Raw genomic sequence first — 25,775 nt, 5'->3', positions numbered from 1 at the left:
CGTGTATTCATTTATGAGAAATTCACTTTTATACAACTGGCCCTTATTCACACTTGGGTACCCAAACGTAACCCTAATTTACTAAGCTTGGTCATTTGCCAGCCCAAAATGGGTCTTTGAGTGCCGTTTACATGACACTTATTGGGCTACATCGCTGTGTAGTGGGGAGTACCTTTGTTAAGCCCAAAATGGGATTAATAAGTATCTAGAGTTTATTACTTGATTAGGCCTATATGGAGTCATCCCTTTAATAACCTTTGTTGCACTTTTGTTAAGAATGTGGCACACTCCTTGCCATTTTGATAGTATCAAAATTTAAATACCTTGCCACTTTTCTATGGAGTACAAGTGGTAGTAAGTTACCCATTTTATTATAAAAAAGCCAATAACTCATCAAACTTGAATTCTCCTCCTCACTTTACTATGAATTTCTTCAGCTTCATTCTTACCTTAGTTTTAAGCATTATTAACCATTCCTTAAACTTTTTAAAAGATTTAGTACTTTTGTCAACCATTCAAACTTTTTAGAATATTTAGGTCTTTTCTTAAAAATACACCCACATATTCCTATTATAATCAAAGTAAAGAAATAGTACCCATCTTTCCATAGAGATTAGCATGTAGAGCTAAAGAGGAACCTTGGTGCTAAAACTGGCCTAAAGAGGATTCTTGGCCCATCATGTAAGCTTCACACACATTGGAGGGAGGAATAGTACTAATCTTTCCATAGAGATTAGCATGTAGAGCGAAAGAGGAACCTTGGCGATAAAACTTGCCTAAAGAGGATTCTTGTCCCATCATGTATCTCCTCCTTTCTAGTCATCATTGAATACACCCAAATATTCCTATTTTAATCAAAGTAAAGAAATAGTACTCATCTTTCCATAGAGATTAGCATGTAAGCTAAAGAGGAACCTTGGTGCTAAAACTATCCAAAAGAGGTTGATGTTCTCCTAGGTTCTTGAATGATTATCTTAAGTGGTGGTGGATTATTCATAGGTGTCGTCTACGGGCGTTGTCCTTTGCTAACAACTATCCTCTCCCTAGAATGGTTGTGTGTGTACATCTACCAAAATGTGGATCCTAGTAAGTATGAGGTGTGGTTTATACCATTGGGTATGATTGGTGGAAGTGCGTGAGTGTGTGTATGGGTGTCAGGATGTGGACCACAAGGTAGGAAGGATTGTTTGAGACTATATTCCTAAGTGCCGGTGGCAAAAGGATGTGAGTGAAAGGGTTTGAATGCACATCGAAAACTCGATTGTAAGTGGAATCAAATTTGACATTGGGCTCAGTAGGATTTTCTTTTGGATTTGTGGGTGGTTTAACAATTGGACGATACGGACGATGTACCTACAAACAAACCCAGATGTATCGGCTCTACTCTGCATAGGGGATGCACTCTACCCATTCACAATGGTAGGGAGCCAACATAAACCGTAAAAGGAGAGTGAGAAGTTTACCTGTACTTACCGGTTTGTCAGGAAGACATGGACGTTGATGTTGCATGTCGGAATGCCAGTAGTAGCCACCGAATGGGGTCTTCTTTGTGCCAATGGCTTCTTGTGTCGACGACGATTTCCACCTTTTTTTTGACACGCAGGTTGAGTGTGTGCTTGTGGTGGCATCGGCTACCAATATCATTTTAAAATGATATTGTGGTGCCCCCAATATCATTTTAAGGAAGCTGGGTTGATTTTACATAGTAAACAAGAAAAGAACCCCATTCATTATCAACTGTACGATGGCTCTTTGACTTCTCGAGTCTTGCCAGTCGGTCCTTCATCAACATGATCATCTCCATGTGCATCTCTTTGTCTATCGGACTATATTTAAGAAGCATCTTGAACAAGCTGGAAGCCAAATTCTTGTCTAGGGTTTTGGTGAAGAAAGGATGAATATGGAAATTACTCCTATTCTATGAGTTTCTAAACCGAGGGTTGAAAATAAGTGATTGTTTATCACCATAAGGACAAATAAATTCTCCCTTCTAGCCATAGAGGTGGTTTGAATATCCTCATGTGATTTTTTATCGCGTAAGGACAAATCAATCATCCCTACTAGCCATGGAGGTGGTTCAAATATCCTCATGTGTTGAAGCAGCCATCCTAAGAATTGTGCATGTATCTTGTGGGTGCACTTGCAAACAAGAACTTGAGAAATAATATTGGGGGTAACCTTTTGAGAAAAATACAAAGATTGAAAGAGATGGATTGAACCCTAAAAGAGTTGAATCCGAACCTAAGCTCTAGTTTGAGAAGAAAAAAGTAATAACGGATACCTTGAACCCTCTTTTTATCTTTGATACTCTTCTCAACAAATCGAGAGGATCAATTATTTTAGGAGTAACTTATCACCAAAGGTTGTGAAGGAATGAAAGAGTCATAAAAGAGGCCACAGTTGTTGGAAACATTGTTTGAAAAGATTATTAAGATCCATCTCATTAGATTGTATTATAAATAACTAAATAATGTTTTGAGAAATAATGATGACTCCGTTTGGGAGAGGCTTGTATAAAGGTATTAGCACAAAATTGAATAATTGACGTGTGGAGGTCGTTATCTGTGGGGGGCCTCACACAAAGGCTGGTCGTTTGGGATCCTAACCCCATCTTAGACAAACATGGGTCTAAACCTAGATGATCCCCCAAAATGGATGCTATAATAATGAATGTGAAACATGCTAGCCAACAAATCTAAGAGGGAATGCCTATTTTTCTCTTATGGAAATGTGTTTTGTAAAAAATGAACAAGAAATGCTCTAACGTTTTGTACAAATAAAATCAACTTACCTCTTCAGTAATGCTGTAGGAGAGCATGTGAGATAAGTTTCTCATTGCAACCAACCAATCTCCCATTTACACCATAGATGTATCTCAACCGCGACCAAGACTGCCCTCTTGAACACAATTGACACAAATGCCATTCGAAACTTTAAAAATAGGAAGTAAAAGAACCATGAAGGAATAGAATTTCAAATATTTTCTTATGGTTGATCAACTCTTCCACGAATGCTAGCAAAGCTCTTCAATATAAAGCCACATGCCAAGGTTTCCTTGAGTCATGATTAGAGCACACCATACCCAAGAGTGTCCGTGGTGGTAAAAAATGAACAAGAATTGCTAAATATTTTGTACAATCTCAACTAAGAGCTCAATGCCCTCACAATAGGAACTTGTTAGAGTTACTCCACCCTTTTGTATGACAAGACTAGTGGCAATGATGATACCACAAGCACTAGTGAGGGTGTGCCCAACCTAGAAACCAAATAATCAAAGCAACGCATGGAAGATTTCAGAGGACAATGTCCTCTTTGACATTTTCCAATATGAGCTTTGGGACAAGAAAGCTTATCTTGTGTGAGACAAAGTTGGATCACTTGCTCTATGGAAACGCCAAATAGGGAAGTCTATGATTTCATGTATATACTTGCTTAGGCTAGAAAGAGAGTGCCATGGACTATTTTTTAGTCATGGTCGGCCAAGTGTGAACACTAGCCACTTGTATATAAGGTAATTTTAACATTAAACAATACACAATCATTTCCCTTACAAATAGAATACTTGTGGGCTTTCCTTCTTCTCCTCTCTACTCTCTTTCTTAATCCTTGTTTTCTTTATGGATGCATGCTTGGATAGTGTAAACCACTCTGTTTGGGTGGCTAACATGGTTACAACAGCCCAACTTAATGTAAGGCGCTTCACCATCTTAATCACGCAAACGAGCACTTAACTTTTGCAAGCACTGCTGGAACATATTAAGCAGCCTTACCTTGCACTAAATGTCAAATATTTGATGGAATTGGAGATCCTATTCAGTACCTAGAGAAGTTTGATCAAATTTGTGAGGCCATGAAATAGATTGATGACCCCACAATGATCTGCTTATTCAAACTTTGCCTTGAAGGCAAAGCAACCCAATGGTTTAGGTCACTAAACCTACTTGAAAAGGCCAGCTAGATGTCTTGAGACACTCATTTTCACTATGGGATTCTTGCCCAGTGGATCTAGATGAAGCTCTATTGCATAGACATATAACCTCAAGCAAGAGGAGGGAGAAGCAATGCGGGACAAGAACCAAGTATCTCCATATGAGATGTAGAACCTGTAAAAGACTGCATGATCTATTGCTCATGGATCGATTCACGAGATCACTATTAAGAGAAAGAGGATTCACGTTCATCTAGGCACTCCATCTTTGATGTGTGCCGCAAGGCAATATACCTGGTAGGTAATCTACAAGATAAGGATGTAAAATTTATCCACCCGAACAAAGAGATAGGCAATGCATCATCGAAAGCCTCGTCGGCCAAGGGTGCCCCATAATTAGCACTAGCTATATTTCTAGTCAAAGACATAAGCATGGACGAGCTGGTAGAAAATTTGCTAAATAGTTTAGGCTAGCAGTGGGACAAGGCCAACCAAGGGCAATCCCAAGGCCACTTCAACCAACACCTCAAGCAAGACACCCACGCCTATTCCCATGAACAGATATGGTTTGGTGTGCAATTTACTGTCAAAATCATACAAGTACAAAGTGTTCAATGCTAAGGCCTAGACATCAACAATTTTGTTCTCACTTCCACCAAACAACCATGACACAGCTCATTGTTAGTACCAGGGAAACCCAACACCACAAAGACCTATGCTTTCAGTGCCAAAGCAACCACTTGCTCTATCTCTTATACCAAACAAGTGGCGTGTAATCTAGTGCCTATTTATTAGAATCCTGTACTAAGACGTATGTATAGACCGCTTGCCATCAATGCCATACCCACCTCCAGTATTATTGGCATCCAGGATCACACACATGTAGCTATGGAGGATGAAAGATATCCACAATAGGTGTGTAGGAATAGAGTGCAAGTAGAGAGATAAGATGGAAGCTCAAGACATGAGAATGGTGCAAGGGGAGAGAGAGAGAGAGAGAGAGAGAGATTAAGAGATAGAGAGGGAACACAATGTAAAGAGATTACACAACACAATGATAAATAAATTATGAGAATACTTCCACTATGTACATTGCTTCTATAGGAATCAAGCCTCATCTTTTAATCTAGACTTAATAAGGGATGTTCACACCCTAAGGAGGTGTGCACAACAATGGACACACTACTAGACTTTGAAAATATCCAACAAACCCTCCCTTTGGAGTGAAGGAGTGTCATCTAAGAAAGAGACCTTTAGTATGATGATTTGGGCTCTTAGACTGCAATCATGTGATACAAAAGAACTCAATGATGCCAACACCTCAAACTCTCATATCAGGGCTGATACAAGAGCTTGACCATACATAATGCACGCATCAGTCTATCCATACCCCCTGAATCTAAGAAGGGAAATTAAGATAAAAAGGAGCAGATCCTTTTATAAAAACAAGGCTTACAAAAGGAAACCCAAACCCCCTGGATCTAAGAAGGGAAATTAAGATCAAAAGGAGCCGATCCTTTTATAAAAACAAGGCTTACAAAAGGAAACCCAAAGATTCAAATTTTGGGGGGCATCCTAGGCAGAGAACCCATGAGTACAAAATATTCAGATTTCGGGGAAGGTCCCGGGGAGAGAACCCTTGACTAAAATAAAGAAGGATTAAAAGTTGAGGTCTCCCCTTTGATGTTGATGAAGATCCTTTTGCATCATCATTTCTCCATGCCAATGTGACTTGAGGTCCATGCTTGGTTTTTTGAGGTAGAAGTGTTTGATGAAGACCATATGAATAGCTCCATGAAGGAAGCATAGCCCATGTGAGTGTCCCAATAACAAAGACCAAATAGCTTTCTCAACCTTTCTAAATGTCATGATTGAGTAGAAAACTTTCTCTCACATCAACATATTTATGGTGGAGTCTAACATAGCAACTAATGGAGAGAATATTCTCTTCTATGATTAAGCCACCATATAGCTAAGAGATATCATTGAAGATTTCAACAACATTGAACGAAGCAACTTGTGTCTCCTCCTTGAGGGAAGAAAAACATACATAAAACTTATAATCCATTTGAACTGCTTACCAGAGAACCATGGTACGATGGCAAAACTACTAGGCGAGGACTTTTGAGTGGCATTATAAGGTGGTGGCCTCCCTGTTTCAGTGGTGTGAACACTCCCTTCATTGGTGTGAACACTACAGAAGAGGTTGTAGTATGTCAAAAGAAACACAAAGGTGCTCTTGATTATGAAATGTTATGATACCTTGGCGGTGGCAACAGAATCAACAATAGTATGATGTTTGTGAATGATGAATGTAGCATCAAAATCATTAATAAGTACTGCATGGAATCATCAAAGTAGTGGCAGCAAGGTGGTGAAGGCATCAAAATCATCACATCAACTCCACTACCAAAACTAGCAAAAATGCACCCTTAATGATGATGGTAATGGCAGGTTAGTTCATAAAATAGCAAGGCTAAATGGATGAAAAAATATAGGTTTGATGGTAGAGCAATCTAAATGAAAACACAGATGCCCTAAAAATGTAAAAATCCTTAAAACACAGATGCCCTAAAAATGTAAAAATCCTTAAAACACAGATGTGAGAGGACCAAGAATATAAGACATTTCCGGAGCCTATGGACTCCCAAGATTGGATTCACATTCTGGCAACCATGGACACTCTTGCATAGAAGCTTGGGACAAGGTTTGCACAGTGCCAGAATCACATCCATGTTTGTTCTCGACGCATTCGGGAGAAAACAGTAGTGGTATCTTCTCCCCTTGAGCTAGAGTTTCCCCAAAAATACCATCTAGCTACATGGCCCGCCTAGGTTAACATCAGAGCTTGGCACAACATTTTATCTTAGGAGACGTGGACCTCATTAGGCCTTCCACCCCTTGCACCATTTGTAGCAACCATTACTAGGGTAAATAAGTCCCAATCTATGACCATCTCAATTGTTTTGAAAAGCAGAGTTTCTTACTAGATCTAAACCTGCATCGTGCAAGTTTTATGTGACCCCCACAAGTACGTTGAAAAGGGGCATCATCCTCGAGAGGGGATGGATCGCGTTCATGGATTCCATCATCAATTTTTGACAGTGAAGGACCGCGACACTTGAGCTCCCCTTGTCCTGGTTTGTATGGATTTGTGTGAAGGTTGGGTACAATCCCGACACCTTTCCCTTTGTTTCCATTTCTCGGTTTGAGGGGGACGTTATAATCTGAAGGTGGACCAACCTTGATTGGTACAAGGGCCCCACTTTGCTTGATGCCATGGATGCTGAAGCAACCGTCTAACATATCTCTACATCTACTCGTACAAGGGTGTACATGTTGGGTGGTATTGGAACCATCTCAGTTCGTTGTGTAGAGATGGTATTATCAAGTTTGCATTTGCCTAGCAGGGCTCCCCAACCACAGATGTCAAGAGTGCAAAACGTAGGTACGTGTGTGTGCAAGAGAGAGGGAAAGTTTTCTTCTAGTAATGTTTTAACCCATGAAATGCCATCCATTGTGTCGTTTACTTTCTTATCTTATTGTATGTGCGGGTGCGGGTATGAGAGAGACATTGAGGGATGCACGTGAAAAAACTTGAGACGACGAGTTGAGAGACTTTGCTTTTGCGAGAAGAGCCCTTCAAAGAAAGAAATAGATAGAGAGTGTGTGTGTGGGTGGGTGAGAGTAAGAACGACCTCTCAGCCACACTCTTACGACCACATGCACCCGGATTCTTCATCATTAACCTCTCCCCCAACAACCCACCGACAAGGCACCCGGTCATGTACCGCTCCCCTCGCACCATAGACACATCCATCGTCTCGGCAAAACCAACAAAGCTAAAAACCCCTCACCACACAGAGAGAGAGAGAGAGAGAGAGAGAGAGAGAGAGAGAGAGAGAGAGAGAGAGAGAGAGAGAGAGAGAGAGAGTTATATTAACGTATGAGACCAAAATGATGTGTACAGTGTCCATGAAATCTCATCCTGGATGAAATAAGAAAAAGCAAGAGTAAACTAGAACTGAAAGCTCAAAGCTAAGATCTCTGACTTTGAGATTATACAAGATGAAAAATCTAGATCATACTATGCCAGGTATAGGATACAATAAGTGATGGGATATAGGAGGGCTGAATAAAAATAGTCAATCAACCCTATATGTCACGCAAGGGCCCATCCAAGGATGTCCCTCATGGGTGATACAAAAAGGCTAGAGATGTCAATAGTTAGCTGCTGTGAGGATGAGGCTACTCGACGGCGGGCCAGGATCTCCTGAATCTAGGACTGATGAGCTGGGGGTGCTCAGGGTCCAACAACCGGACGAGAGCATCTAGCTCTCTAGAGTGTGCATGCCCAATCTGATGTGACTCCCATGGGCGTGCTATGAGGGGGCACTGTGGTATAGGCTCTCGTATCTATCATGGTGGGATGATGCCTCCCTATCCACCCCTTTAGGTGGGAAAGCTAGTCTGAGAGGAGGGTTTTTGGGGCAAGGATCTCTGAGTCGTGACTCTATGTGTCAGCTGAGCTCCAGTAAGAAGAGTCCAAGGCACCTTTGATCTTGGTACTCCATGATCCGAGATAAGGGTCCAAAGCCCACTCTGAATAGACAATGAAATCTCCCTCTAATGTCATAGTAGAGTGGGCACTGGCAAACATAGTGCTCCTCTGACTTAACCCCCGTCTGACAGAGTGTACATGTCCTATCCTCTATGGGTATCCGCTCAGCTCTACCAGTCCCTATCCTCAGTCTATGGGATGATACCCTAAGCTAGCCAATGGCTATCCTCAGCTTGAGACATGAAGGCATCGAGATAACTTGGTCTCTATATGAAACCATCTACTGTGAATCTCAAGAAATGATCTCTATAGTATTGCATCTTGGTATGCAATGGGCCTACCGGTATGATCCATGTGTTACGTGTATAGCCCCAGTAAATTGTATCGGATCATGTGTTCTTGTCCTCATGTGTAACCTAATGTATGGGGAATCTTGATCATTCTGAAATGGAGAGAGCCGGTCCATCTGTAATCCATATGCCTAAAACCAAGTGAGTATTGTGCCATACTAAGATGAATGCTCTCCTTCGGCCGCTATCTCTGTAATGACTGCAGTGCAAGTCAAGGGAGTCGAAGTGGATCCATCTCCCTCACCCTCGGTATATAAGTGACTGTCCAGAATAGGGCCTCCATCAACATAGGAGCCGCAATAAACTCAATCTGGATGATCTCATGGGGAACATATGGCTTGTTGTGTATCATCCGTTATAGCATCATGATCAGATGACACTCTATGCCCTACCAATCTGTCGAGGATAAATCTGGTGCCTGGAAGAGAGTTGCATACATAAGTGTCGAGGTTGACTAGGGTGTCAAAAAGCTATCCCTTTGTTCTCGGCTCCTGAAAATGCGCTTGGAAACATTGCCCCTTCATTAAGGCTAGAGCTACATATCCTCTAGTGAGTCTATCCTCTCTATTGCCTGTTTCGTAGAGAAGCATGGATAGTGAAGGTAGCTTTGAGATAGACATATGAGTGCACCACCTCAACCCTGCTACCCATGTAAGTGATATGTGTACGGCTTGCAAAACTAGTGCTAGAGACCTTAGATAGTCCTCCCGAGCATCTCACCCTACCAATAACTGACTCATATAAAGCAATGCTAGCCCAGATCATGTGAGACGAGACCTTGAGATGTTGTAAGCACTATATGAGAGACGAGCCCGAGCCACTGTACCAAAAGCTTTGTAGAAGTCCACAAAGCAGCAGTATAGTCATAAAAAAAGCCAAGGGATGATTCTCTGCCAGTGGCACCAAAAATGTTATGGCTCACCCCAAACCCCCTTAAAACACATCTAACACGAGATTACCTGGTGAACTGCAACAAGCTCGTAACCCTTGAGGTTTCCAAGCTCTACAACTCCTTGAGAAGCAATTTCACCGCATTGTCACACCGCCGCGTTGCACTACGTGTACTCGTCCCTCCTCTTACCTCACTTCACTCACACACACTCACTAGCATGGATTAGAGAGAGATTAGCAAGAGCAAGACTCTATTGTAAAATGGGAGAGTTTTTTTGTATTATGAGAGATATTCACTTATATACATGACCATAAGTGTTTACACTCACTTAAAGTGTAGGCCGGCTGGGCACTTTAGGCTCATAAGAGGCCTAATGCTATTACAATGATTACTCTCATAATATATCCATGAAGTACATCACTTGGGAATTCATCCTAACTTACTATCACACGCTCTTGAAGCGAAAATCACAATAATAAGTATTCTGTCAGACCATTACGAGCGCCCGTCCAAGTTGTAGATTTGAAAACCATTGCTTCATATCTTGGATGTATGACCTCTTGGTCTATCTATATTGACTCCTTGATGTAAGATAATGGTGTTAGCTCTTGTTAACCCTAGGAATGGGTTAACACCTTCTAGTGATACAAGTAAAAGTGCATGGAGAGCCCTATAAAGGCACCCTTCCTCTCCTTCTCCCATGTATGTGGGATTATTGCAAAAGATCCCAAGCCTCTCACACAGTTTCACTATGGTCTACTTAATAATAGCTCGAAACATGAATATGTGATCGAGCGTGGAGAAGGTCCTCCTAAATCATGCCTTCCCGAGCCTATGCCTTGTATCCCTCTCTCTCTCTCTCTCTCTCTCTCTCTCTCTCTCTACCCGTGTGCTAAGCTCAAACTCCAGTATAGATGCATAGAGATTTGCCAAGATATGGCCAATCATGATGGTTCTAGAGTTATTAGGATCCATGGGGTCTCCCGCCTTATGGATAGGCACAATAATGTGTGATTACCAAGTGGGGGGAAAGCCCTTTGAGAGGACCCTCTAAACATATGGGCTAGTAGGGGTGCCAAGGTGTTGCCTAAATAAGAGAGGTGCTCAACCATAAGCTCCTCGTGATCCTGTGATCATCATTCTATAAAGCCTACATATAGTCTTCACCATCATGTCTCCAATGAAGAAGGTGAATGTGGTGGTACGTGCATACAGTGGATGTCGGAGGAGGGGGTTGGTGGGGAATGTGGTATAATGCGTGTGCATATGAAAGTGCCAAATGTGTGGGTTTGTGATGGGGGTGGGTAAGCGGACTTTCTGGATCCTACGCCAAGACTCGTCAAAATTCCCACACAAGAAGAGTTGGTTAAAGTCCTCGTGTTGTTTAGGACAATGTGCTCATTTCTTGCATGGCAAGTAAGGTCCCGGCTAGTCTGATCACCTTCACGTTTTTAGATTTTTCTGATAGCTAACTCACGGAAAAGACGTGCATGTGTGATACGGCATTCATCGTCAAAGAATTCAGAGGCATAGTGTACTTGTGCTCACTCTTGCTCCTAGCATTGAAGCCCCCAACACATAGGGAAGAAGCAAAGACAAGGTTTGTGCCCTTGGCAACAACCACCACCGATGAAGGGAGAGGAGAGAGGCAATTCCCACCGCTGGTGACTCAGACAATTTTCAACAACTCAACGTTCGATCTACTACCATAGCGACCTACCTTGTTCCCATTAGCGAGAACCACAAACATACAGCTCTCCAATGCGGGGCACATGCAAGAAATTCTAAATTCTTCTCAGTTCCTCATTTAAAGCAGCAATATTAATGTGGGCAACAAAGCTAAAAGCTTTTAGGACTTGGACTATCAGAGGAAACAATTGTTGGGCTATTTTATGGATTGCCTAAATTTGAAGTGAGGCTTTCTCTAACGATGTACGGATATCAATGTGGGAAAGAAGGTTGGAGAGCTTTTGATTGACATCATATCAAAGCTCGTAAGAGAGATACCGTTGATGATATGTGGTTGCTTGGCAAGGACGAAAGTGAAGGTGTTTGTGGGATAAGGCATGAGAGCAAATGAGGTAATCACACGTAATCAACCCCATGTCAAGGCATCAAGGCGGCGAAGTGATCGACCAAACCCTTTCCACCTCCCATGTGGTCAAACATTTGGCACCCGAGAAGGCTAGCTAGCTCTTCATCACGTTAAAACACATGAAAGCTATCCACTATCCCTAATTCTGGTAGGTATGTCCCATATCTAGTTTAACGCTTAATTCCGTCAAAGTAAAGGCTTTGTGTTATCCCCAACTTTGATAAGCATACCCCATATCTATTGATTGTAGAAGCCTCAATCAATAGAGCAACAAGTAGTGTCTACATACTCTTAGTGGAAGCTCTTGGAGTAACAAAGCATCCTTTAAGAAATCTAGCATATCTATCTGCATCTCTCCTTTTCATCCATTGAGATCCCCTAATTGCAGTACTTCTCCTTGGCAAGAAATGTCTTCCATATCTTTGTAGGGAGTAAGGTATGGACAACCTGGACCAAATGGACTAAATAGAGAGTATGGGGGGGTTCCCTAACGTAGAGCTATACATGCATCTCTGAAGGGTTGCCTGTGTATGTGCATCCATGTGAACCTTCAATATGAGAGAAAGAAAGAAAGAAAGAAAGAAAGTTATATTAACATCTACGGAAGACCCCAAGGGCATATGAGACCAAAAGTAATACAATGGTACCATGGATGTACTGAGACATGGAAAACTGAAAGAAAAAGTAAAATGAAAACATCTGACAGTACATGTGATCAACAGATGATCCTGTGTAGAGTGAGATATGTTGTGATCAGCTAATGTCGATACCCACCTCAGCCAGAACCGATCTGATGGTGGAGTGAATGTCAGGCCTCTGTGATGGGAGAGAGAGAGAGAGAGAGAGAGAGACAGAGACATAGACAGAGACAGAGAAGCACGTGGGAGGGGGGGGCGGCGGGGGTACGGGGATGGGGATGGGGGGTATGTTATACTAATGCTAACTGCACTAAACAACATGCTAAAAGAAATATAAGATAAAATAAAGAAACACATTGGTGTGTCAGGTCTAATTTGCAGGCCAAAAAAGTGTTAGATGAGCAGCTTTTGGGCATTGCATTGTTCTACTCAAAAAGGGGAAGTTATTCCATCAAAGTGGTTTGCCCAAACCATCAATAATTTACATGAAAAGAACGACTGTAGTAGCAGCACATTTGTGTTCAAAGTTACGTAAGCATGCCCCATCAATACTCTGTTTCCAAGAGGCCATCAATCAAACCAAACTCCATGGCCTGCAAATCAATATGGAAAAAGTGCTCATGGTTAGAAGTAAAACAGCATTTTCAAGCTAGACATTTCTTTCAGAAAATCATACCCGGTGTCATCAGTACAGACAAACCCAGCCGAAAACGGATCACCTTGTGAAGAGAAAGATTATCTAGCTGCAACCAGTTGTGAAGTATTGTAAAACATGATCTTGGTTTTAACAAGACACTGTAAGATCCTTCTACTGAGATACATCCATGTGTCTTTTCAGCCGCTCCACTAAATCTGGAATGAGGATGATGTCATCTGTGTACAAAAGAATAGGCTCTACTGTAGCCCCAACCACGATACTGTACCCTCCAACTTTTGTCAATGAACTCAGCAATCTCTCAATGTACTCCAAATAAAGATGGAGAGAGTGGACCCCATCAGATAGACCTCATGCTTGTATCCGCCTTATCATAGTCAAATTAAGTTTAGCCAAAAGCATGCTCCTCATCCAACAATTAAGATGTTCAGAGATCTCTGAAATGCTCCTACAGAGATCCTTCCTGATGTCTTTTTCCTACAGGAGATAGATACATGTAGCTTTGCATTCTACAATTAGTTTGGGGTTGGGAGGCATGGCAGTGGAACAGTATGGAAAACTAACCTGTGTTGACTTCATAAATGACGGACGTAAGCTGTGAGGTGAGGGCTGATAGAGGTGCTGAAAGATCAAGATATGTAATTTTTGGTACAAGTACTCCATTTCAACACCAACATAACCTTGCCGTGGCCATTGGCGTATGAAGAAGCCTAATCTCTAAGCATCTCTGCATCCTCAACTTTATTGATCAATCTCTAAGAGGACAACCAGGTGTGTGTGTGTAGTCATACATCTGCACCTCTCTACTCGTGACTGACAATTCATGCAAAGGCAGAGGGGAGTAACACTCTGTGAAGTGTACTATACTCTGCCCTAGCAAGCATATAAACTATCCACCCTCCGCATCCTATCTGACCACTGAGAGCACTATGCATAAATGAAGGCTGGATAGGACTACTACACCTTCAAATCGTTCGACGACTCCACACGTCCAAGTCTCACCTCGGTAGGCTGCCATACATAACATGATATAATAGGTAGTCCTCTCTCTATACTCTGATGTGCCTTTGTATAGAAAACATGATCTCTCCCTATATATGTCTATGCAAAACCTCAAGGATCTACCCTAGTGGTCTTTTGAAGGCATTAATAAAAGTTTCTTTCTTTCTTTCTCTAGATGCACTGCACATGGCTTCTTCTGTAAGGGTACTCTGCAGTCCTATGAGACAAAAAGGTGTTACAAAGTATCCAAGTGTTACACTGATCTGGTAAAACAGAAAAATAAAACACTGGAAAAAAACTACTGGCCACAAATACAAGTAGCATCTCAGGAACACAATAGCATGATGACCCAAGGTCCAAGGACCATCAAGCTCAGGTGGCTGGTGGAGAGGTCTCATCATCATCCTCGGGAACTGTATAAAGGGCATCAATGTCCACGTGTCCTATGTGGGCATCTCTGTATCTCCTGGACTTGGAGGACTGACGGGGGTAGGTCTTGGATGCCTAGCTCGCTGCATCTGAACCGCCTGGTCTATGGTAACCCTGGGAAACGGAGAGGCTCTTGTGTGCACTGTCTGACTCGTCTGAGAGGCGGGGGGGCCCTGGGCGGGTTCCTTTCTCAGGCAGCGGCGAGAAGCTTCCTGGAGGTGGGAGAAAAAGCTCGTGAACCGAGGCTGAGAAGTATCTGTGCCCGGACACTGTCGGCATGATCAAAGCAGCTGGTCCCTGTGTCTACACAGCTCCAGAAGGTAGAGCCCAAGACAATGCTGATTCGGAAGAAAGAAAGAAAGTAATAAGTAACATCTACGAAAGATCCCAAAGATCTATGACACCAAGAGTGATACAATGGTACCATGGATACACGGAGCTACTGAGCCATGGAAAACTGAAAGAAAAAACATCTAACACTAGCATATGTACATGATCTGATGGCAGAGGGAATGTCAGGCTTTGGAAATGAGATGTTATATCAGCAGAAAATCTCATGGATCTTCCTTTATTGGATGGAGGGTCAGGGCACTCTGGGATAGAGGGTGTCTGGCCTGCGCTGGATAGATCAGGCTCGCTCACTGAGAGGACTCTGATGTGGATGCCTGTACTGCAAAGAAACCTTTGATGGCTCTCTAAGAGGGGTCCTATGAAAGTTGGGCCTGTCTCTAAAAGTGCTGCCTCAGAACTACACCCATGTGTCGTCTAAGCTCCAAGTACATGCCCAGGCATCTCTGATCCTCAAGGCAGCCTCCGTATCTCATAGTAGACCATGCAGCGACTTCCAGAGGATATAGGGGCTAGCCGGGCATCAGAGGACACTGGACCAGACAGAGGACATTATGGGGACCACTTAATAGAGTTGGGGAGCCAGGCATCGTCTTGTTATTTATAATGGGATCATAGTAACCTGGACCGGCAGAAACGGTCAGTTCGGACCGGGTTGGAAACAGTGTTTCCGAGTTTCCGCGAGGTCGGAAATGGCAAGAAACGGAGTTTCTTTTGAATTTATTTTAGACATGTAAAAAACATGCATAGAGACATCCTATTAAATAAACTTATGTCAAGAGATGCAAAAAACATGCATAGAGACCTCAAACAAGACACATCAAAGACTCAAGTGGACATTATAATCATAACACTTAACAGAATGTAGATAATGGACATGTATGATGTCGCGGCAAATTCATGTGAACCATAAAAAACTGAAGGCTGAAGCATACATAGCGAGCTGCAAATTGTGATCATAATACATCATACATATCAGCAATGATCATCAAACTTGGGAGTCAGAGGTGCCCACTGTGGCATTGCCAATTTTCAAAATTAAATGGTTCAAAAACTACAAAATAACCGACATGCCGGCTGTCCATAATCCCTAAGGATAAGAAAAACTAAACAAAAAACATGGAACATCAATGAATCAGTGATCACTGTTGAGCCTCATCTGAAGCACCCGAGGAGTCTGAATCCTCCTAAGAGTCCTCACGGCTCTCGCGTGTGTCCTCACTGCAAGAAGATGAGTCCTCTCCAGTAGCCTCATCTCTAGTAGCAGCACTAGTACTAGCTGCAGACGGCCTCCCTCTCCTACGACGACCACCACGTGTGTCGTGAATTGGTGTTGTGGCCTCCTCGTAAAGCAAAGTGTAAAGATCTCGGTCCTCTTGTGGAATTGTGGGAATATCCCACACCTTCTCAATGTCAATCTTGTCGACATTCACTTGCATTGGCTCAGGACCCATAGCTGCCTGCTCAAGAAGCTTCAAGTTACAATTGCAGAAAACAAGACGCTCAAGTTGGGCTGTAGTCAACTTGTTCCTCCTCTTCCTATGGTAGAGCGCCCATGTGCTCCAATTCCTCTCACAAGATCCAGAGCTGCAATCTTGTGAGAGGACTCGAATGGCAAGACGTCTCTATTCAAAGAGCAGATTTAGGATTAGTACATTATACAAATACGGTGTCGCTGTTAAAGCTTAAGCGGAGGGGCTTCTTACTCACCAACGTAGGCACACCATGTCCATATTTCTCCCACCATGAGACCGGCTGAAGCTGCGTTTCTCGAAGTTTTGCAGTAGGTCTTGTGAAGTAGCCAATGTTGTTGCGGAAAGCAAGGAGATCATCCTCTAAGCATCGCAACATCTCCAAATTGCCACCACACCATTTCTCCACATAGGTTTGGAAGCCATCGTTTAGCTCCTCACACTCAATCTGATCCTCGCTACGCCATAGAGGATGCAACACATGAGCCACGGCATGGATTGGTCTATGAAACCAATCCCAATGGTTTTGCCAAATCTGCTTGATCTCTGCGATTCTACAAGTAACAAACAAAACCAAAGAAAGACTTTAAAGTTAGAACTTAGAAAAGAGCCAAGACAAAAAGGCAATTTGGCAAAGGCTCATGAGCCATGAGTCATGAGCGAAGAAGTACGTACCTCTCTACAGATAGGTAGGCATTGTTGTCTAGTGCCTCCCCGATCCTATCCATGTACTCATAAATGAGGCCTAGTGTACTCTCCTCCATGTCCGTAATGCGCAAGACCGTGTAGATGAGATTTAAGGTCTTCACTAATGCCTCTGCCTCTTCCCACCATGCTTTATTGAGGATCTTGCGTCTAAAATCCACAAACTTTGGGGTCATACTCTTACCCAACTGGATCCATGCATCACAACTAATAGTGCGAATCAGATTTGGCCGCACACGAAGAAGCCGCTCAAGCACTACGAACATGTATGCAAACCTCATAGTGGATGGCTTGAGAAGCTCCAAGGTACTATTAGCCCTGTACATGCTCAAAACCTTTGCTCTCTGTGTCACAAATTTGACAATGCTCCTCGCGGTGGCAAAGATTTCGCTGACCCAAAAAATTCTCCCCAAATCCTCAATCAATAAATCAAGACTATGGGAGGCACAAGGGGTCCACACAATTGTTGGGAATGCATCCTCCAACATACTCCCCATGGAGACACAATTGCTTCCATTGTCCGTAATAACCTGCACAACATTTTGTGGGCCAATCTCCTCAATCACCTTCTTGATGTGTGTCCAAATAAAGAGACCTGTAATGGTGAGACCCGCAGCCGATGCATCAATGGCCTTGTAAAACATGGTGCCTTTGCAAGAGGAAATAAGCACATTATACACATTCCTCTCGCATACATCTGACCATCCATCACATAAGATAGTGCAGCCATATTTCTTCCATGTTTCTTTCAAAAACTCAAGCTAGCCTTCTACGTTGAGTTTCTCCTTCTTTAATTCTCGTGTGCGGATAGCACACCGTATAAACAAGCGCGTGACCTCCCTTGTTGCCTCCTTCATGGCTTGCTTTTGCAAGCCTGCTTTAATGCTTGCTCTTTGCAATGAACCCTTTGCAGGCACTTCCACACTAGGTAAAGGCGTCCTCTTTGCACTAGGGCCCTCACCCACACTGGAAGATACATGTGCACTGTCAACATCTGTCTGGATCACAACTCTAGTCTCGAGGATGCTTCACCTGTTGCATGTGCTGCCATATGTTGCTCACCAACATCCAAACCAAGGCGTTGCTTTCTCCAACCCTCAAATGATGCCAATACATCGGGCGGCACATTTTGACATAAAGCGACATCTCTGCCCGGGACATGCCCCAAATGGTCTTTTACCCGGGTCACTGAACCTGCTTTTTCATATCCACAAAAATTACATTTCCACTTGCGGGAACCCCCACCTCCGACATATCCATCCCCTTTTGTTGCATACCGCCAATAGGGATCTGTAGGCATAGTGAGACTTGAAAGCACTTGCCCTTGAGAACACTTGCCCTTGGAGGCCTGGGCTTGAGCCTTGAAGCCTTGAAGAATGGGCTGCCCGACAGCCACCTATGAGACTGGAGAGCAGGCTGCTGCAGAGTACAAGCCTTGGGGCCTTGTGGGGACAAAGGCTTGAGCCTTAGGGCCTTGGCCTTGAGCCTTGGGCCCTTGTGTGGCAATGGGTGCAACCCTTGCACAGGCGCAGCGTTCGGAGAATCCCAAGAAAGGAGGAGCGAAATGAAGAAATCGCACGCGGCCCCCGGTTTAACGGAGTTGATTTAGCAGGTACCCCGGCACTGATGTATGGAGCAGTGGTATGGGCGCCAGGCCTTGCTACCCATTGGTGGACATAGATAGAGAGACCACAAGCCCTCGTGATGGCATGCATGATACACAGCAAACCGTCAATACCTCATGACATTATCCAAGCAGAGTTTCCTGCGCCTCCTATGATGGTAGAGGCCATATTCCAAACTATATGCCTGCTAGACAGATTCAGAGAGATGCCACAAGACAGATTGTCATACAGAGCTTTTGAGGCATCTAGATAGCTGGCTGAGGCAGGAGACAAAGGATCATGGTATGCACAAGTCACACATTGGTTCTCACAGCATGGCCTAGACATGGATCATCTACCACCATTCCAGTATGACAGGGATGCACCACATATCCGTCTCTCTCATAGTGAGAGGAACAGAGTATTGAGACAGGACCTATGGCAGCTCTATACACGAGAGACATGGATATCGCCTGCACAGCCTCTTCCACCGAAGATGCTATACTACATAGATCACTTCATGAGTATCACTGATGATGGATTTATAGAGAGGCCTAGATACATGGAGGGCTTTTTACCACATGGCTCCCGAGTGGCTATTGGTCAACTTAGAGTTTCATCACATCGATTGGAGATCGAGACTGGAAGAGCAGCACGGATCCCCCGAGAGGAGAGGGTATGCAGATTGTGCAGAGAGGAGGTGGAGAGTGAGGAGCATTATGTATGCAGATGCAGAGCATATACAGCCATCAAAGAGAGATATCCCATTTTATTCAGAGAGCCACATTCCGTACGCCAGATCTTTGAGGCAGCAGACCAACGCATACTGGGGAGATTCATTCTAGACATACAGCGTCACAGAGAGACATCATTACAGGCTCAGACAGCTCCAGAGGCGGGACAACAAACACAAATTACTACATTTTTTCAGAGATCCATCCCACTCCCAGCCCCTACACGACAGGGAATTACTCTCCGAAGAGCAGAGACACTCAGAGCCTGCAGGAGACAGAGGATACCTGGCTTTCGGACACCACGCCTATACCAGAGAGAGATGATAGAGATCAGAGCTCAGTTTCACAGAGAGGGTGCGGAGCGACTGGCTCCCTTCAGAGCAGACCCATGCATGTTCTTCAGGGAGCTGTGGACACCCCCTTCATTGATGTATACCATTTTATACCCCCAGTATGGTATAGGATGGAGCTAGCTAGGTTGCATATCATGACTGTATACTCCATGCATATAGCTTTGCATTCCCCTCCATCACCTCTGCCACTCATTGTACTTATTGCACACCCAGATTCAGCTTTTTAGTTCAATACTTTTTCATTTTGTTGGGATGACAGAGGATACCCCTTATAGGTACACCGATTTGTCTCATAGGCCGAGTTCAGTCTTTTGGAAGACGTTAATAAAATCTTTCTTTCTTTCTCAATTGTATCACTTTTGGTCTCATAGACCCACTGGGTCTTTTGAAGACGTTTAATATATCTTTCTTTCCTTCTCATACATCCATGGGTGTGGGTGTCCCCAGTCAGATATTGGTAAAAAATTGAAGTTCTACAGAGATCACTTCAGACTTCTGAGGATGAATTCTTTGAGATCCTGAGATATACACACTACACATGCATATGTATCATGATTGGCCAGCTAAGGGTATCCTCCTACCGCCTTAGGATAGAGAGTGGCTGAACCAAGGATATCTCACGGCAGGAGAGATGATTATCCTTCCTCAACCAATACCAATCTCAGAGTCCATCTCCATTTTTGGAGCCACTTCTATGGGATTGTCACTCCATAGAGCGGCCACATTTGTGCCATGTTCACATGGGGCCAGGTCAGTGTCCCATGGAAAGGGCCAGTTTTGTGGTGTCACATGGACGGGAGCCAGATCAGTGCCACCCGTGTGCGACCAGTGCTGCGTCACATGGACGGGGACCAGTTTCGTGTCACCCGTGTGTGATTTGCTTAGTGCTGTATGGACGGGAGCCTATTGGTGCCACCCGTGTATAGCCAGGATGGTGTCTTACCTATGGGACTGTCACTCCATAGGAAGACCAGGACATTGATTTATATTTGTCGCGTCAGTTTTGTGCCCGATAGGAACCTCTTGTACAAGTTTCATGAAAGGGGGATTTCGTCCACTATTTGTGCACATGCATTTATGCCTGCATAAATTTGTTTTTGCATGACTTGTTTGCGTGTGTCTGCATGTTATGCCGTGCCAGTACACTAGATGGGGACGCCCCCAATGTACCGTGGAATGCTGTTTGCTGACTTGGTGGTGTGGCGTGTGAACAGGTGGTAAGTATTGTCATTTTGCCCCTTTTAAAATGTAAAATCCATAAGCTATAGTTAACTTTAATGTTTATAAGCTAATGTGTTCACACACATTTAAAAGAAGGACCGGACACTTCCTTTTGATGGCGCCCACAGTATTAAATTGAATCTAAGGTTTTATAACCTTTGATAAGGCTTTTGCATGGAACATTTATTGAAAACTCCCCACGTGGTGGGTTGGTGGTTTCTTTCTCTCCATCGCTTGCAGCCTACTTGTCACGACCCTGTGTTTTTCTCTGGACACTATGCAGGTGTGCACGGGGACATGGTGGACAGTGTGAATGGCAGCAGATTGGAGTCAAAGAGTAAGCCCATGTGTGGACAACCCCAAGTGTGAAGGGGGCAAAGAGACTTTAACTCAAAAGGTTTTAAAAACCTTTAAAAAATATTTTAATGCCCTTCATGAAAGAAAACGTGCCCCTTATGCTATTATTGGGGCCACGTGTGTCTTTTTTGGAAAAAAGAGGGGCTGGCAGGCAGAAAAGGGGGAGGCGCCTCTCTTTTGAGGGTGGTGTGCTTTTCCAGTCAGGAGGGCTGCTCATCTGGTACACAGGCGGCCAGCGCTGAAGTTCTGAGTTTGGCTGCGTACAGGACTGCCCTTACACGCCTCTTTTCCTTCTCTTGCTTTTGTGTGAGCAGGCAGTCGAGCAGGGGCTGAACGGTGTGTGGATCTCTCCCTCTTCCTGCTGAAAAGCTGCGCAGGTCTGCAGGGAACAACCGGCGGGCTGGACTGCAGGTTGTGCTGGACGGTGAGCAGGTTCCTCGTGCTTCTTTCTCTCTCTCATGGAAGCAAGCGATGGGCTGCAGGCAGTTGTAGGAAGCGCACAACTGCAGAGGTGCTGGACTGAACAGGGCATGAGAGGCTCTCTTGGAAAGAGGGGACTGCAGGAGAAACAAGGGCGTACACGTGGGGACAGCCAGCACTGCTCTCTCTCTCTCTCTCTGTCTGGCGACTGTTGGGCTGCAGGACAGGAGGTGGGCTGGATTGGTAGCACACGTGCCCTCTCTATCTGGCGACTGTTGGGTTGCAGAACAGAAGGTGGGCTGGACTGCAGGCGCAGAGGGCTGAAACACATGCTCTTTTGCACAAGAGTCAGGCTGCAGCTTATAGGTTGGTTTCTCTAGACACAAAGGCAGCCAAGTGTGTGCTTTTTGGAGGACGCCGTGTTTTTGCAGAAAGGAGGGGCTGGTTTTTCATGAACATAGACATCATGTCAATGGCGTTCAACTGATGGAACTTTCAGCTTCTCTTTGCTTTGGGTTCGGGATTGTTTTGAGATCAGTACGAGGACAGTTTATGGGCTGTCTTTGTTTGGCTGCAAATTCAGCTATGTACTTGAGTTTTTGGCTGCAAGTACAGGTCACCTGGTAGTATTTCTTGGCATGGGAGTGATGCAAGCTCGCATGGCTGCATGCTCATGGAGCAGATTGTTTTCTTCCTGCTAGAAAGGAACAAAGGGACCTACAATTATGGGCATCTCTATGTTTCCAGATGTTTTTTGTAGTTATGATACCTCCAAGGAGGATATCTCTCAATGTTAATGAGACATGAGAGGCTGTATGGTACTTTGATAGTGGTGCATGTAGGCATATCACCTCAAGGAGAGATTTGTTTAGGAGGCTAGGGGCTTCCCAAAGGGAAAAAGGTCTCATGTGCTAATAACTTTTTTTATACTGTGAAGGGTTTTGGTGAAATTGTGTGCAGAGTAGTGAATGGGTTGGATCTATGACTTCCTGATGTGCTGTATGTTCCAAGGATAAAGAAGAATCTCTTATTTGTTTTCTCTTTTGCTAGAACAGGTCTTGCTGTTAAATGCAAAGTTAGAGATAGTGAGAAGGACTAGGACTATATGATAGTCACTTCTGGCACTTTGTCCCATGGACTATATCATCTTGACAAGTATGAGAAGAAGATACATGATGCATGTATGGTGACTACTGCTACTCCTACCACGCAAGAGGCAAAGTTATGGCGTGCATGCTTTGGGCATGTAAATTTTGGCAGTTTGATGATTTTGCAGAAGCATCATATGGAGATGATATGTCTCATGTGGAGTCCCCCCCCCCCCCCCCCCCCCCCCCCCCGGGACATGTATGCGAGGGATGCATTTATAGGCAAGATGCATCGGAATGCCTTTGTGAAGGATGGTCCAATAAGAGTTGTCAAGAAATTGTAGCTCATTCACAGTGATGTATGTGGTCCCATGCGGACACTTGCCTTGGCAAAGCATCTATATTTTGTGACATTTATTGATAAATATTCCAAATTTGCATTGGTTCAACCCATAAAGGCAAAATCTGAGCTGTTTTCGGCATTAAATTTGCCATGGCTGAAAATGAGGCAAAATGAAAAGTGCAAACACTTCATTTAGATAGAGGGTGGGAGTATATGTTTAACGCCTTCAAGCATACTTGTCATGAAAGGCCATAAAGCATCAATGTACGGTGCCATATACACTGTGGAAAAATTGTGTTACAGAGAGGAAGAATAGATCCCTCTTGGAGATGGCACGGTGTATCTTGAAGGGCAAAGGATTGTCCCACAAGTTTCGGATGGAGGCAATCATGTGTGTTGATATGAGGCCTTGGTAATTCATAGAGTCTTGCGTGTCTTTGTAAGAGCTCTATAAGTCAGGAGCCTGGATCTAGTGCAGACGTGCACCTGCTTCATGCACCTTAGGCCGGCAGCAATCTTGAGGCCCGCGAGGGTAGCTTCATGGCGGTATGGGACGTCACGAGGTAGACATTGGTCGGTACATCCATCTAGTTAGCTCAGCTCGTGGCTCGGTGGATCCAACCTGCTACACAAAGAACCAGTGATTTTGTTTGTCTCTACAAATTTACAACTACTTAGTCAGCTCTACAGTAGTCCAAAGGTAGAGGGTTTCGTTAATGCCCACCCTTCTTCAGATGTGTGTGTGTGTGTGTATGTGTGTGTGTGTGTGTGTGTGTGTGTGTTGAGTGGCGTTCTCGTTCCCGTTCCCATTCCCGTTCCCGTTCCCTAATCCTTATACGTCGTTCTCGTTATAGACGACATGGGACATTCTCGTTCTCGTTCCCGTTCCCGTTGCATTGTGACTATGTTGTGTACACTTCTGTGTGTACGTAGTTGCTGCCTCTACTTGGTGAAGCCATGTCAACAACATTCCGCCCTCAGCACCTGTGAAGAACCGTGCGTCAGCATAATCATCAACCCTCTGCACCTGGCTGAGCTGCTACCCATGCCCAAGCGCGACTACGCAACGCCCTGGGAAGGCTTACCTCAGTCTCCTCATTTTTTTGCCTCTCCTTCGATTGCCATCTCTACTACACGGGTTGCCTCTCTTACAGCTATGTTCTTGTGCCTAGTTCTCAGCCACATCATCAGCATCAACATTGTCGGAATCAACAAATTCAAAATTTAGGGTTTTTCAGATTTGGGGCTTTTTCAAATCAAGGTGATAATCCTCTAATTAAACACATTAATTTGGGGGTTTCAACAAAATTGATCCATTAACATCAAATTGAAGCCTAATTGAAACTTTTCTGATTTTTTGGACAAAGTTAACTAATTAAATCCCATACCACGCATTGAGAGTCTTCCAGGTTCTCTACCCTGGCCCTCCAGCCTAAAATGACTAAAACCCTAACCTAGGCCCTGTGCGCAGCAACACTAGCTCCTTCAACACTTGCCCTTTTTCTTGAGCTTGCCTACATCATCCTTGTCTTTTTTCCATCAAAGACCTATTCTTTCTCTCAACAACACCATTTTGCTGAGGAGAATATGGCATCGTGCATTGATACTTTATGCCTTTTTCTACCATAAAAGCTTTGAAAGCAATGGACATTTATTCCCCCCCTCGATCTGTACGGAGGGTCTGCACTTTGCAACCTATTTGAATTTCAGCTTGTGCCACAAAATGCTGAAAACATGCAAATACATCAGATTTTACCGTCAAGGCATATACCCAAGTAAATCTGTAGTAGTCATCGATAAAGGTTACAAAGTATAGGTGCTTACCAATAGATCGTGTCCGCATAGGACCACACACATCACTATGCACAAGCTGTAATTTCCAAACAGCCTTTGTTGATCCATCTTTTGGGATGCATTTCTGTGCATCTTACCCAATATGCACCCTTCACATACATGTTTTGGTGGCAGTTCTACATGAGGCATATCCTATACCATTTTATGCCTTTGCAATAGCATCAAACCACCATAATTCACATGCCCAAACCTGGCATGTCACAATTCATGGAGGGATTTTTTTAAGAAGCTTATGGCCGGCCCTAAAGGCAAGCACGTAACAAATTCTTCTTATACAGTTCACTGTGTTGGTGAGGTGATCCTCACAACAGCAGATGGTATAGAATTATGTCTTCCAGATGTATTGTATGTGCCAAGGATTAGGAAGAACTTGTTGTCCGTCGCCTCTTTTGCTAAAAGAGGATATGCAATGAACTTTGAAGACGACAGATGCACAGTGAAAGACCGTGAAGGTGGCTATGCATTGGTCACTTCCTACACATTGTACCATGGGTTATATTAGCTTGATAGGTTTGACAAGAGAGAGGATGATGCTCATGTGGTTACCACTCTTACACCTGCCATGCACGAGGCAGAACTGTGGCATGCCAGGTTTGGGCATGTGAATTATGGCAGTTTGATGCTATTGCAAAGGCATAAAATGGTACAAGATATGCCTCATGTAGAACTGCCACCAAAACATGTATCTGAAGGTTGCATATTGGGTAAGATGGACATAAATGCATT

At 43.9% G+C, this 25,775-nt stretch overlaps 2 protein-coding genes across 2 annotated transcripts in view; both read right to left on the bottom strand.

The window, feature by feature from the left end:
* Positions 1-12,784: 12,784 nt before the first annotated feature.
* The window catches only part of CLPP6 (CLP protease proteolytic subunit 6), a 63,874-nt gene continuing 50,883 nt past the window's right edge, over positions 12,785-25,775 (bottom strand). Inside the window, exon 7 of the mRNA XM_086821711.1 lies at positions 12,785-13,057. Coding sequence (XP_086677837.1) covers positions 13,010-13,057 — 48 coding nt within the window. The 3' untranslated portion in view covers positions 12,785-13,009. The remainder of the gene's footprint in view (positions 13,058-25,775) is intronic.
* On the bottom strand, positions 15,460-17,878 carry LOC147623531 (uncharacterized). The gene is made up of 3 exons (XM_086821887.1): positions 17,046-17,878; positions 16,609-16,924; positions 15,460-16,523 (listed from the first exon to the last, which is right to left on the bottom strand). The coding sequence occupies exons 1-3, from the start codon at positions 17,717-17,719 to the stop codon at positions 16,086-16,088; spliced, it is 1,428 nt and encodes a 475-aa protein (XP_086678013.1). The 5' UTR covers positions 17,720-17,878; the 3' UTR covers positions 15,460-16,085.

Source organism: Cibotium barometz, chromosome 27 (assembly GCF_041138505.1).
Source record: "Cibotium barometz isolate CiBa-2024 chromosome 27, ASM4113850v1, whole genome shotgun sequence".
In the NCBI taxonomy this organism is placed as follows: Eukaryota; Viridiplantae; Streptophyta; class Polypodiopsida; order Cyatheales; family Cibotiaceae; genus Cibotium; species Cibotium barometz.
Note: the sequence above shows the minus strand (reverse complement) of the source record. Positions and strands in the feature narration are given on the sequence as shown.

What these genes read in the sequence shown, in the direction of transcription:
- LOC147623531 (XM_086821887.1), bottom strand. Translation starts at nt 17,719, where the DNA reads ATGTTTTACAAGGCCATTGATGCATCGGCTGCGGGTCTCACCATTACA. An exon ending in GCCTACCTATCTGTAGAGAG is followed by an intron (nt 16,925 to 17,045) that starts GTACGTACTTCT and finishes TGTTACTTGTAG; the next exon opens with AATCGCAGAGATCAAGCAGA. An exon ending in GACATGGTGTGCCTACGTTG is followed by an intron (nt 16,524 to 16,608) that starts GTGAGTAAGAAG and finishes CTCTTTGAATAG; the next exon opens with AGACGTCTTGCCATTCGAGT.